This window comes from Carassius carassius, chromosome 35, assembly GCF_963082965.1.
Source record: "Carassius carassius chromosome 35, fCarCar2.1, whole genome shotgun sequence".
Classification (NCBI taxonomy): Eukaryota; Metazoa; Chordata; class Actinopteri; order Cypriniformes; family Cyprinidae; genus Carassius; species Carassius carassius.
In genome coordinates this window covers 19681782-19694165 of record NC_081789.1, presented here as the reverse complement: position 1 = coordinate 19694165, position 12384 = coordinate 19681782, and the positions used below count along the sequence as shown (strand labels likewise).

The following is a 12384-nucleotide window of genomic DNA, read 5'->3' as shown; positions in this document are numbered from 1 at the left end:
ACAGCAATATAATTATTTTATGAAGAGTTCCATAAACATCTGTGAGGGTGGTTTACACAGCTATTGCTGTGACCCGTTTTGTGAGGCTCCTCAAAGGTTTTTCACACTTCTCCACTGGATGTAGAAACTCGAAATAAGTGGATTCAAATTAGTAATGTAAGATTTAAGGATTTCAACATCACTTCTGATACTTCAGTCTGCAGGCGCCTCTTCAAGAATGACAACAGCATGCGAATCTACACTAGGTAAGATCTAAACCTTTATTACTATATTAACGAGCACAATGTAGGCCTATTGTGAATTTTTTAATTGTCATTATTTATTTTTTGTCGCTGTGGTTGCCTGTTTGTTTAAAAACCTCTTCCGTGGATCAAGGCAATACGTGTTAATAGATGATTAACCCCAAAATAAAAAAATAAAGCTGTCATCATATACTCAACATTATGTCGCTGTAAACCCATATGGCTCGCTTTGTTCATTGGCATACAGAAATGTTGTAAATAATGTTACCGTCAGTCAGCTATCTAGATAGCCCCCACAGAATAAATTCAGAACAGTTTAGAATGACACGAGGGAGAACAAGCTAAAACCCCAGCTAAAATCTTTTTACAGACCTACCTTTTTTCCACTTGTATGTCAATACATTATACATTTTTAAGTATCCTTCAGGTTCAGTGTAGGCAAACAAACGTTTTACATTGTTTGGTGTGTATTTTCTGAAAACATGTCTCATCCAATCTAGATTTGAGAAGTAGATCCATTTAATGGCCTTTTGGAGAGTTATTAAACCTGCATTCCACATGGTTCGTGTGACCAGAGCAAGGACAGCTAAAGCGAGGAGAGAAGTTGGAATAACAAGCAATGCAATGGTAAATATTGATATTGTATTGTTTGTGACAGAGAAAGAAAATGTTGATGCACACATTACATGCATGTATCATAATTATTTAACATTTATTTTGACAGTGTCAGTCTCTGCAGCCCTTCGATGAGTTCCCCGTCTTCATGGTCCACCTTTCAGTCGATCTTCCACAGAGAGATCTGGCCTTACACAAAAAACTTGGGATGGATTCATTTGGTTTTATTTGTACAGACTACAATATAAAATGTAAATTAAATATTATGTAAGTGCAAATATATGTAACTTTAATATGTTTTCTTGCTCACCAGTGTAGTGTAAACATGTAAATATCCACAATTAAATTTTTTAAACTTTGATACAGTTTTAATAGTTATGTTAAATACAAATATTAATAACTATGACAGTGTAATGGTGTGTTACTATATTTTTATAACACTACTATATTTATAACACTTCTGCCACTTGGGGGACTGATAGGTCAGGCAGATCACTGGTGACATCACTGTAAACATTCTCCTGAGATGAAAAACAAAGGTATAGTGTAAATTGACCATTAAGAAAAATAAAAAATTTCCACCATCATTACAAGTTGCATGCATAATGAATAGAGCCATAATCATTATGATTGTGTTTTTGTCTTTTTTCTGTTAGGGCTAATCAAATAGGCATGTTATACATTATAAATAAAAGCAAGATATGAAAAGATGATGTATCAGTATTAGACACTTTCCTCCTACCTTAACCACTCAGCGAGTTTCCTCTCTTGAAAACAGGACCACCATCCCACTGACAGGACCTGGCTTGACTCTCTAGGCATACCAATGGGGCGTGTTAATATTATTAATCAAAGTTTATTAATTATGTCATACATTAAAGAATTTGATAATTCTCTTACTTACCATTGTTCTAGGTTTGTGCCAGCTCTGCTCCCTTCAGTGCAGCTCTGAACAGGAGGAACTGCACTGATTCTCAGTTCTGAATAGTGTGCTGTCTGCTACAGTGCTGCAACAGTATGGATGGGAGTCCCTTAAAACAATCTGTGAAGATAATAACATTGGTTTATATATTTAATTGATTTCAGATACATTTGGAATTACTTTCAGTTGCATTTTAAATTGTTACATTGTAAATTACTCTATATTTAAAATAAATTATGACAAATAATTACAACCCGAATTCCGGAAAAGTTGGGACGTTTTTTAAATTTTAATAAAATGAAAACTAAAGGAATTTCAAATCACATGAGCCAATATTTTATTCACCATAGAACATAGATAACATAGCAAATGTTTAAACTGAGAAAGTTTACAATTTTATGCACAAAATGAGCTCATTTCAATTTTGATTTCTGCTACAGGTCTCAAAATAGTTGGGACGGGGGCATGTTTACCATGGTGTAGCATCTCCTTTTCTTTTCAAAACAGTTTGAAGACGTCTGGGCATTGAGGCTATGAGTTGCTGGAGTTTTGCTGTTGGAATTTGGTCCCATTCTTGCCTTATATAGATTTCCTGCTGCTGAAGAGTTCGTGGTCATCTTTGACGTATTTTTCGTTTAATGATGCGCCAAATGTTCTCTATAGGTGAAAGATCTGGACTGCAGGCAGGCCAGGTTAGCACCCGGACTCTTCTACGACGAAGCCATGCTGTTGTTATAGCTGCAGTATGTGGTTTTGCATTGTCCTGCTGAAATAAACAAGGTCTTCCCTGAAATAGACGTTGTTTGGAGGGAAGCATATGTTGCTCTAAAACCTTTATATACCTTTCAGCATTCACAGAGCCTTCCAAAACATGCAAGCTGCCCATACCGTATGCACTTATGCACCCCCATACCATCAGAGATGCTGGCTTTTGAACTGAACGCTGATAACATGCTGGAAGGTCTCCCTCCTCTTTAGCCCGGAGGACACGGCGTCCGTGATTTCCAACAAGAATGTCAAATTTGGACTCGTCTGACCATAAAACACTATTCCACTTTGAAATAGTCCATTTTAAATGAGCCTTGGCCCACAGGACACGACGGCGCTTCTGGACCATGTTCACATATGGCTTCCTTTTTGCATGATAGAGCTTTAGTTGGCATCTGCTGATGGCACGGCGGATTGTGTTTACCGACAGTGGTTTCTGAATGTATTCCTGGGCCCATTTAGTAATGTCATTGACACAATCATGCCGATGAGTCATGCAGTGTCGTCTGAGAGCCCGAAGACCACGGGCATCCAATAAAGGTCTCCGGCCTTGTCCCTTATGCACAGAGATTTGTCCAGTTTCTCTGAATCTTTTGATGATGTTATGCACTGTAGATGATGAGATTTGCAAAAAGCCTTTGCAATTTGACGTTGAGGAACATTGTTTTTAAAGTTTTCCACAATTTTTTTACGCAGTCTTTCACAGATTGGAGAGCCTCTGCCCATCTTTACTTCTGAGAGACTCTGCTTCTCTAAGACAAAGCTTTTATAGCTAATCATGTTACAGACCTGATATCAATTAACTTAATTAATCACTAGATGTTCTCCCAGCTGAATCTTTTCAAAACTGCTTGCTTTTTTAGCCATTTGTTGCCCCCGTGCCAACTTTTTTGAGACCTGTAGCAGGCATTAAATTTTAAATGAGCTAATTAAGTGGATAAAAGTGTAAAATTTCTCAGTTTAAACATTTGCTACGTTATCTATGTTCTATTGTGAATAAAATCTTGGCTCATGTGATTTGAAATTCCTTTAGTTTTCATTTTATTAAAATTTAAAAAACGTCCCAACTTTTCCGGAATTCGGGTTGTAATATTTTATATAATGTTACAAACATGCCAATAGACTGTAAAGAGATCAGTAATATTCAAAGGATGTGCCTATCTCTCTTAACCATTTCTGATCTTTTTTGCTTTTTACTGAATAGCTTTATCATGCTTGTGTTGGGGATCCCTGGAAAACTGCTATATAAATGTGAACAATTAATTCAAGCTTCAGGTTACAGATAATATAATTTGAAAATATAACAATAACTGTCAGACTAAAGCCCCGTTCACACAATTAATGATAACTATTAAGATAACGATAGAGTCCACAGCAGCGAACGATATAATCTGTTTATTCTAAGCGCGCACACGCTTGTCAGCTGCTTTACATTCTCGAGCTCGTTATAGCGGGATTCTGATTGGCTGTCAATGTTTTTAATCGTTCATCAGCTGGAAAAAAATTAGTTCTTAAAGTGATTCCAATGATATTGTTTCTCTTCTTTATCATTATAGCTGTGGTGTGGACTCTTTTTTTAAATAGTGAGAACGATTTTTAAAACTAAATATCTTTATCGTTTTCTTTATAGTTTGGTGTGAACGGTCCTTTAAGATTTATTACGATACATGGCAATCTAAAAATGGCAACAGTATTTAAAATACTTTATATCAAGTGAAGAAGTTTATATCACAGCAAACACCTATCAGAACCACCGATGCAAATCAACGTGGATTACCGGGAGTTCTACTATCTCTTACGAGTTATAAAAAGATGAGGCGGACAGAGTTTAAAGCTAAACTCTAACTTAGCCCTGCTATTTTTGAGCTGATCAAGTCAGTGCAACAACGTTATCCAGCCTTATTAGCTAGATTTGCTAGAAGACGATAGAACAATACTCACCCTAAAGTTGTTGATGTAACGTTTAATGCCCTTCTCCGCGCGATGAAATTCATTTACAGTCATCAGGAGAAGTTCTTGTAAGATGAAAAATCTTCTCCTCTTGTCAATTTGAAAGCTCAACGGAAAGAGCAATGGTTTCCCCGCACAGCACCGGATTTAAATAGCCTAAGCCCCCCTGAGGAAAAACATTGTGTACAAGAGCAGAGCTAAACGGTCCAAATTGAAAATATTATCAATTTATTTTTTGCTCGATTCATGAATCAATACATTAAGATTATCAGGATATCAAAACATTTAATAAAAACACGTTTTTCATTTAAAAATCGATTACACATATTAAGTTACACATACGTCTCGATGAAATATCGGTGTTTAACTTTCAACACTGCCCCCTAGTGGTCGGGAGCACGTCCGTTGTGTTGTGGCTTAATTTCGTTGTGTTGTGAGAATTTCGTTGTGTTGTGGCTTAATGTATTTGTGTTGTGGCTTAATTTCGTTGTGTTGTGGATTAATTTCGTTGTGTTGTGAGAATTTCGTTGTGTTGTGGCTTAATGTATTTGTGTTGTGGCTTAATGTCGTTGTGTTGTGGCTTAATTTCGTTGTGTTGTGAGAATTTCGTTGTGTTGTGGCTTAATGTATTTGTGTTGTGGCTTAATGTCGTTGTGTTGTGAGAATTTCGTTGTGTTGTGGCTTAATGTATTTGTGTTGTGGCTTAATGTATTTGTATTGTGGCTTAATTTCATTGTGTTGTGAGAATTTCGTTGTGTTGTGGCTTAATGTATTTGTGTTGTGGCTTAATTTCGTTGTGTTGTGAGAATTTCGTTGTGTTGTGAGAATTTCGTTGTGTTGTGGCTTAATGTATTTGTGTTGTGGCTTAATTTCGTTGTGTTGTGGATTAATTTCGTTGTGTTGTGAGAATTTCGTTGTGTTGTGGCTGAATGTATTTGTGTTGTGGCTTAATGTCGTTGTGTTGTGAGCTTATGTTTGCTTTTTTAATGTCGTTGTGCATTACTGGGCCACCGTAGTAACATATTAAAGTGCACGTAAACACACACAAAACTCAAGTACATACGAAGGGAGGGGTTCTAGCAGACCAATCACAGCGCTTGCGGTCTGCGTAGAATTGACACGCTGTTAGATTTTTAGAGAGGTGCAGGTCAGGCTATGGGGTAGGGTGTGTGTCTATGCGTAGGCTACAGCATGGGTTTGACGCATAAGTATAAATTGGGCTTTAAGGGGTTACTCCACCCCAAAATTAAAATTTGTCTTTAATCACTTACCCTTATGTTGTTCAAAACCCGTAAAAGCTTTGTTAGTCTTCGGAACACAATTTAAGATATATGTCCCATAGACTGCCAAGTAAATTACACTGTCAAGGTTCAGATGTATGAAAATTATTGTCAAAATATTCCATCTGGCATCAGGGATTCAAACGCAACGTTATGAAAGGATGAGAATACTTTATTCAATATTTTTTCTCCTCTATGTCTTTCCGCATCACTGTAGCGTCATTTTGGAGAATATGTAATTTACTTGGTAGTCTATGGGACAGTCACAAGTCTCCCGGTTTTCATCCAAAATATCTTAAATTTTGTTCCGAAGATGAACAAAGTTTTACAGGTTTTAAAGACATGGGGGTAAGTGATTAATAGCAAAATTTTCATTTTGGGGTGGAGTATCACTTTAAAGTTCAACACATATAACGTGTCATGAACGACTTCGCAGGTAAACATATTGTCCACTGGTGAGCTTCCTTATTGCGGATTAATATCTATGCTGCCACCACTTTTTTAAAGGGTTCATCGGATGCCCATTTTCCACAAGTAGGTATGATTCTTTAAGTCTGTAACGTAGTTTGGTTAAAATGTCTGAAAAGGTAGTTTTTTACCCTGTCAAAAACAGTTCTTGTTTGTTTGTTACTGTAATTTTCTGTAGTAACTGGCAACATGACAGAGATACTTACCATTTCTTTAACACCATACTAGGTAATTCTGGCTTAAAGGGAACAATTATCATACTTGGCACCAACATACCTGTGTGTCCTGAGAACAAGCTGAGAAGTTGTTTACTTGAAGTATGCAACCTCTCAGCTTGTTCTCAGGACACACAGGTATCTTGGTGCCACACAAACATTTTCCACCCATCTATGTTTATTATGGATAAGCAGCCCTGTGGCAGCTGTCAGACAGCAGTGCTAACCCACTTCATTTTCCAAAACAGCATACGCTCCCTTTTTTTGCCATTTGAGAAGAGTAGGAGCAGCATGGATGGGGGAATAAATTTAACGTCTCCACAACATCTAGGCCGGCAGGACATAAAAAAAACCTAGTTCCTCCCACTCAAAAGCAGCAATGCGTTCTGAAGCCCCTACATCCATCTGGAGGTGTTTGTTTACCACCCTGTTAGCACAGCAAAAACAGCATAAGGAAGCAGAGCTGACAGACTCTTTCTGTCTGACGTTTCATCGCCTCATGGGAAGCAGTGCTTTCCCTGCTTTTCATAGCACTTGAACAAAGGACAAGCTATTCTTTTGTATCTAAAAGGATCCAGATCGCACTCTAAGCATGTGATTATTACAAGATCACAACTAATTTATGCATGTATCTATAAACCTGCCCTGGCTATATTATTAAAGAAAACATACATAAAGCTTGAGCTCAATCTTTTCTGTTTTGCTTACAGCTGCTGGAAAAGGACTGCAAATTTTGATTATGTCTCTGGATGGTCAGAAGGGGGCACGCTATCCCAAATTTTCAAGAAAAAAAAAAACTAAAATGTCATACAGTGTGATAAATATCAGTTTCAAAAGCATTTGCGGCCACACACGGCTCTCTTAAAAGAGCACACTTAGGGGACAAATATGATATCATGTGCTAAAAAAAGCCCATGAGCCGGACTGTGCTGCAAATGTATCTGATAGCTCCAGTTTTCTTGCTCTGATTCTTTCCTCCCCATGTGATTAAGAGTGCATGTTTATGGGGCAGAGCCCACTGATCACTGAATCTCTATAGTGAGGTTCCACAGAATCTGTTGTATGATTCATGCTGACATACTGGGGCCTGATCTGGGCCCGACTCCAGCCTCATGGCTCCATCTGCTCTGGTTCTGAAGTAAGGATGAGTTGGAACAAAATCAATAGGCAGCCAGGATGAAGGCCAGGGATGATGGTGAACTGGCGAAACTGTCCATGTTGGATGAGTTTGTTAGACCAATTTATAAAGAAAACATTCAAAAAGGTTTTGTTCAGCATCATATGAAAAAAGCTAAACAAAAAATAATCCTCAAAAATGCCTTTTTTAAAAACAGAAATGTTTATGGCAAAGTATTTAATTTATAATAACTGTGTTTCATTGAACCAGTTAAAGATTAAGACAGAATTGATGAGGCAATGTAAGTTTTTTATTCTTTACACATGGCTGCCAACAATAATAAACCACATTAAACAAAGATTTTGTATCTAATTGTTATGCTAAATACATATATTTCTTTTGGAGCTCTTTCTGTAAATAACTTATGCTGTAGCTGTTTACTTTAACATTAGGAATATGATTTGGAGTTTAATTTAAAAAAAAAAAATATTATCAAATATTTTTTTTCAGTATAGTCCTATGTAATTTAAAATTAAAATACCTTCAGCCAAATGGCTCTGTTTATGTTGTAGTTGTTTTATATTTTAGTTTCAAAAACCTAGTTTCTTTTGAAATTCAAGGGTATTTCGCTTTAAATTTTAGGGCCAGGGCCAACATTTCAGCCCAAAATAATAGTTAGAATAATGTTTTAGCTATTTCATGAATGCTTGTTTTGTGTTCCACAATTGTTTTGAAAGGTTTTCACCAAACTTACCAATCTGTTTTCACCAAACTTTTAAATTAACTTCATATTTTTTATTGTATTCACAAAAATTTAAATGTTTAATAGCTTTTTAAGACTTCAGGGTGTGTTCTTGACTTTCAGAAATTGACTTTCAAAAATAAAACCAAAATGTGTGGCAGATAACACCGATTGACCTCCCATTTATGAATCTGTGGGTTATTCCTGTCACTGTTATGGTTTATGCTACCATAGTCCTCCATAATTTTGGTCTAGACCATAACATTAGCCACACGTCGTCCCAAGTGGCCAGGTCTCATTTAAATATAGCTCCTTTGAGCGTCATTACATATTCCAGACAAATATTTTTCGTTCACTGCTTTTACAGAATTTCTGAAGCAGGGCGAACCAGCGTGCCCTCATTAAAATGAATACGGCCGAAAGCCTTTTATCCTCGTGGGAAATAAACCGAGCGCGCGAGTCAAATTCACTTTGCCGCGCCACCCACAGGAGGAGCGCGCGCCCAATTGAATCAACGCTCGCCGCCGCTTTTGGAAGCGACGTTCACTTGAGTCCCCGTGGGTACACCGCTCATTCTCTCTGTCTTACTCTATATACCCACTAGTCCACCTCTGAAAGGTACAGACCCCTAAAGAGGAGAAGAAAACGAAGGGAGGGGAAGGGAGAAACAGGAGAGACTGCAGTCATTGCATGGCATGAAGACGCGGCTGTTGGGGACCCGACTGGGGTATGGCACATTACGCCAGGATCTGAACTGAAACGGGGACCTGGTTTGGGCTCTTAGATATGGGTGTTATAATAATAAGAAACCATTGAGTTTGCAGGAGTAAAGGGGTTAGAATGTGCTTGATGTCGTTCGGTGTGACGCTTTTGGATGCGCAATTCTGGATGGGATGAAATCGCGTAACCGGGGGCCAAATCTAGGCGCTAAACGTGACACCACCGATCTGAGCTCCCCAGAGCTGCGTTAAACCACATCTTCTGCCCTTCGGAGACGTGCTGAGGGGACAACCACAGAAAGTTTCGCGATGGCACTCGTCATGGAACCCGTTAGTAAATGGAGCCCCAGTCAAGTTGTGGATTGGATGAAAGGTAGGCTACGCAATGCGTTTCGCTCCCTAAACCCGCGAAGTTGTTCCAATCTAATGGTGCAGTAGTCAAGAAAAAAGATTTTTAATAATTGTCAGACCATTTATAATCTAGTTATGAATTCTTGATGTCTTTTTCCCAAGTAGTGAAGCGTAGAGGTGTCTGGTGTTATTAATGGCAACCAGGGTCTGAATTACTGTAGGCTGTGTTTTGGAGTCTGACCCTAAATACAACGATTTGAAGAAAGTCAAAACAAAATTATTAAAAGTAAGAATTCATTTACTTATAACTATTTATAAGTTTGTGTTTCAATTAGCGTTTTCAGAAAGCATTCAGGATCCACAAAAGTTATTTTACAAGTTACTCGCACTATGATGTAGCCGCCAGCAAACCGAAATCCCGTCTGCCTGAGGAAGTAACCATAGCAACAGTTCGCTGCTCGAGCGCTTTCCGTTATGGGATGGTACGTCAAAACACGATTCATGTAAATATGTATTTCACAAATGCTTTTTGTTTCAAATCTTTCTTTAAGACAGTTGACGGTTAGCTAGGGACACTAGAAACGTCGACAGAAAATTACTGACTGAAATTCCTTTTAAAAAAGCCAACCGCACTGAAAGCTATAGATTAAATCATATCAAATCAAATCACATCATTCAGCCAACAAAATATATTTAGCGACTTATCAACAATCATGAGAATTTAACTTTGTTATGGCACATCAAGAAGCTTTCAGTAATGGGAGTGCTGGTCACAGAACATCAAAAAACACCTTTATCGTTATTAGAATATTTTATGGGGGTCCTTAGATGTGATTTGAAGGAGCTTCCTCATGTAGGCTATAGCTGAAGAAGAGAAGCAGAATCTTTGATGCGCGGAGGCGGAGGGGGCAATTACGCACCTTCACTGTTCTCGTGGGCGGCATGTCCAGATTCGTCATCACAATAACAAATCAAGCAGTGAGTTATCGAGGTTGTATGACAGTATTCGAACGCGTCCCAGTGGGATAATGATTCACAGATCTGTGATATAAGGCTTGTTATCAGATAACAGACATAAAATTGTTCTCCATATCATGTCTTCGAGCGATTGTGTAATGACGAAGTAGAAATATGCGAGAATTGCATTAGGGCCACTGCAGTTGCAAATAATGAAGGTTATGAAAGCAGCATATTGTGCTATTTTATTAGTTTTTTTTGCACTGGTTAACTGGAAACCTCGGATGAACTAGGCCTACTGTAGACTTTGGGGAGTAACATTCTCCCTACAGGGCCTATTCAAATTACTGACACAGAGTTTTGATTCTCAAATGAGAATATTTATGTGGTGTATGTGAGAGTATGGGGTCAAAGCTTGTATCCTTTCATTAAATGATGGACTTTTGCATGTACATGTGTACTAGAATTATGCAGTGTTTGTGTCTTGTCATTTTTGCATCAATGAGCGTCACATTCCTCATTCATACATTCAGACTTGTACTTATTAGGTATAATATCTACCTAGACCCATTAGCGGCTTGATACTGACCCTAGCTTACTGTTCCAATTACAAGCACATAACCTGCAAAAGATAGAGCTGCGGTATTTTACCTGCTTGTGAAGAGCAGATTAATTTAATAGCGTGGCTAATGCAGCTTACAGAGAGACAGGATGTAGCTGAATCAGTCCGGTTCAGGCTGAATTGAAGTGGAGGCTTATGTGTTGGAGGGGTACATATTTACATGAGCTTTAGGTCAAACTGCATCTGTGACTTATAGCAAATCTATTTTTCAGATTGTGACTCAGAGAGTCAGTGAGTGTTTTGATCGATGCCTGTACATGCTGCGCACACCCCCAGGCCTACACATTACACTCAGCACCCCCTTCCATGGCCCTCTCTAAATACCATTATTAAAGTCTCGCTAATGCTGGAATGGTGTATTGGTGCTGCCTGGAGTGGCACAAACTCATTTACTTCAGAATCAGCAAAGCATTTGGAAGAGACCACTGAACGGGTGGAGGGACATCTCAAACAGCTTTGTCTGTTCTCGACGACACATTAAAGTGATCATGTGGACACAAGACCAAGTTTGTCCATGTTGCAGAGCCAGAAATGATATCCAGCACTTGAAAACAAAAATCAGACTTAAGGCCAGTTCAAACCAAGAACTATAACTATAAAGTAGGGCTGTCAAACGATTAATCATGATTAATTGTGATTAATCACATCCATAATAAAAGTTTGGGTTTACATGTATGTGTACTTTACTTTGTAAAATTTTTATGCATATATAGCCTAAATACATACACATTCATGTATATATTTAAAGATAAATGTTATATTTATATAAAAATATTATATAAATTATAAATAACTATAAACGAACGACATGTAGGTGAGTAGATGATGACAGAATTAAAATTAAATATACATTTCAGACATACAGTATGGATTTTGGTCGAACTATATTCCTTCAGTAATCTTGCAGAGAAGAGAGTGACATGTATTTGATTATCCTGAGATGTGTAAGCTGTCTGGGGTCATTGAGAGCAGACTGTGAGTAATATGCATTTAATAAGAGGTGTGGAGCTTAAAGCAAGTGAGACATAGTGCTAGGACTGATTATTGTTAAATGGAGGATTCCTAAGACTTGCATTTTTAATGCTCTTTAATGAATATATTACTTTTCTATGTTTAATTGTAATTGAGGCTGAGGATACAGCAGGACATTTAATGGTACATCAGCCTGTATGTACCCTGGAGACGTACAAGATTTAACAGAATGATTTGCTCTGTTCTGAAATAGCATGGCCTCAATGTCTTGGTTAAAAGGTTACTATCAGCAGATGTCGCAAAACAATAAATGACAATGTGTTTGCTTCGGTGTGTGACACAAGTTTGGTCAAAAAGATCTCAGATATTGTGTTCGTGACGTAATCAGCATCATAATCAAAATCATATACAATTAAAAATAATTGCAAATAATAATATAAATAT

The 12384-nt window shown here is 37.8% G+C and overlaps 1 protein-coding gene across 19 annotated transcripts in view; it reads left to right on the top strand.

The window, feature by feature from the left end:
* Positions 1 to 8820: 8820 nt before the first annotated feature.
* The window catches only part of LOC132116168 (connector enhancer of kinase suppressor of ras 2-like), a 95015-nt gene continuing 91451 nt past the window's right edge, over positions 8821 to 12384 (top strand). For all 19 annotated transcript variants that reach the window (XM_059524818.1, XM_059524819.1, XM_059524821.1 and 16 more), the window contains exon 1: positions 8821 to 9411. In XM_059524818.1, the coding sequence (XP_059380801.1) occupies positions 9348 to 9411 (64 nt within the window). In that variant the 5' untranslated portion in view covers positions 8821 to 9347. The remainder of the gene's footprint in view (positions 9412 to 12384) is intronic.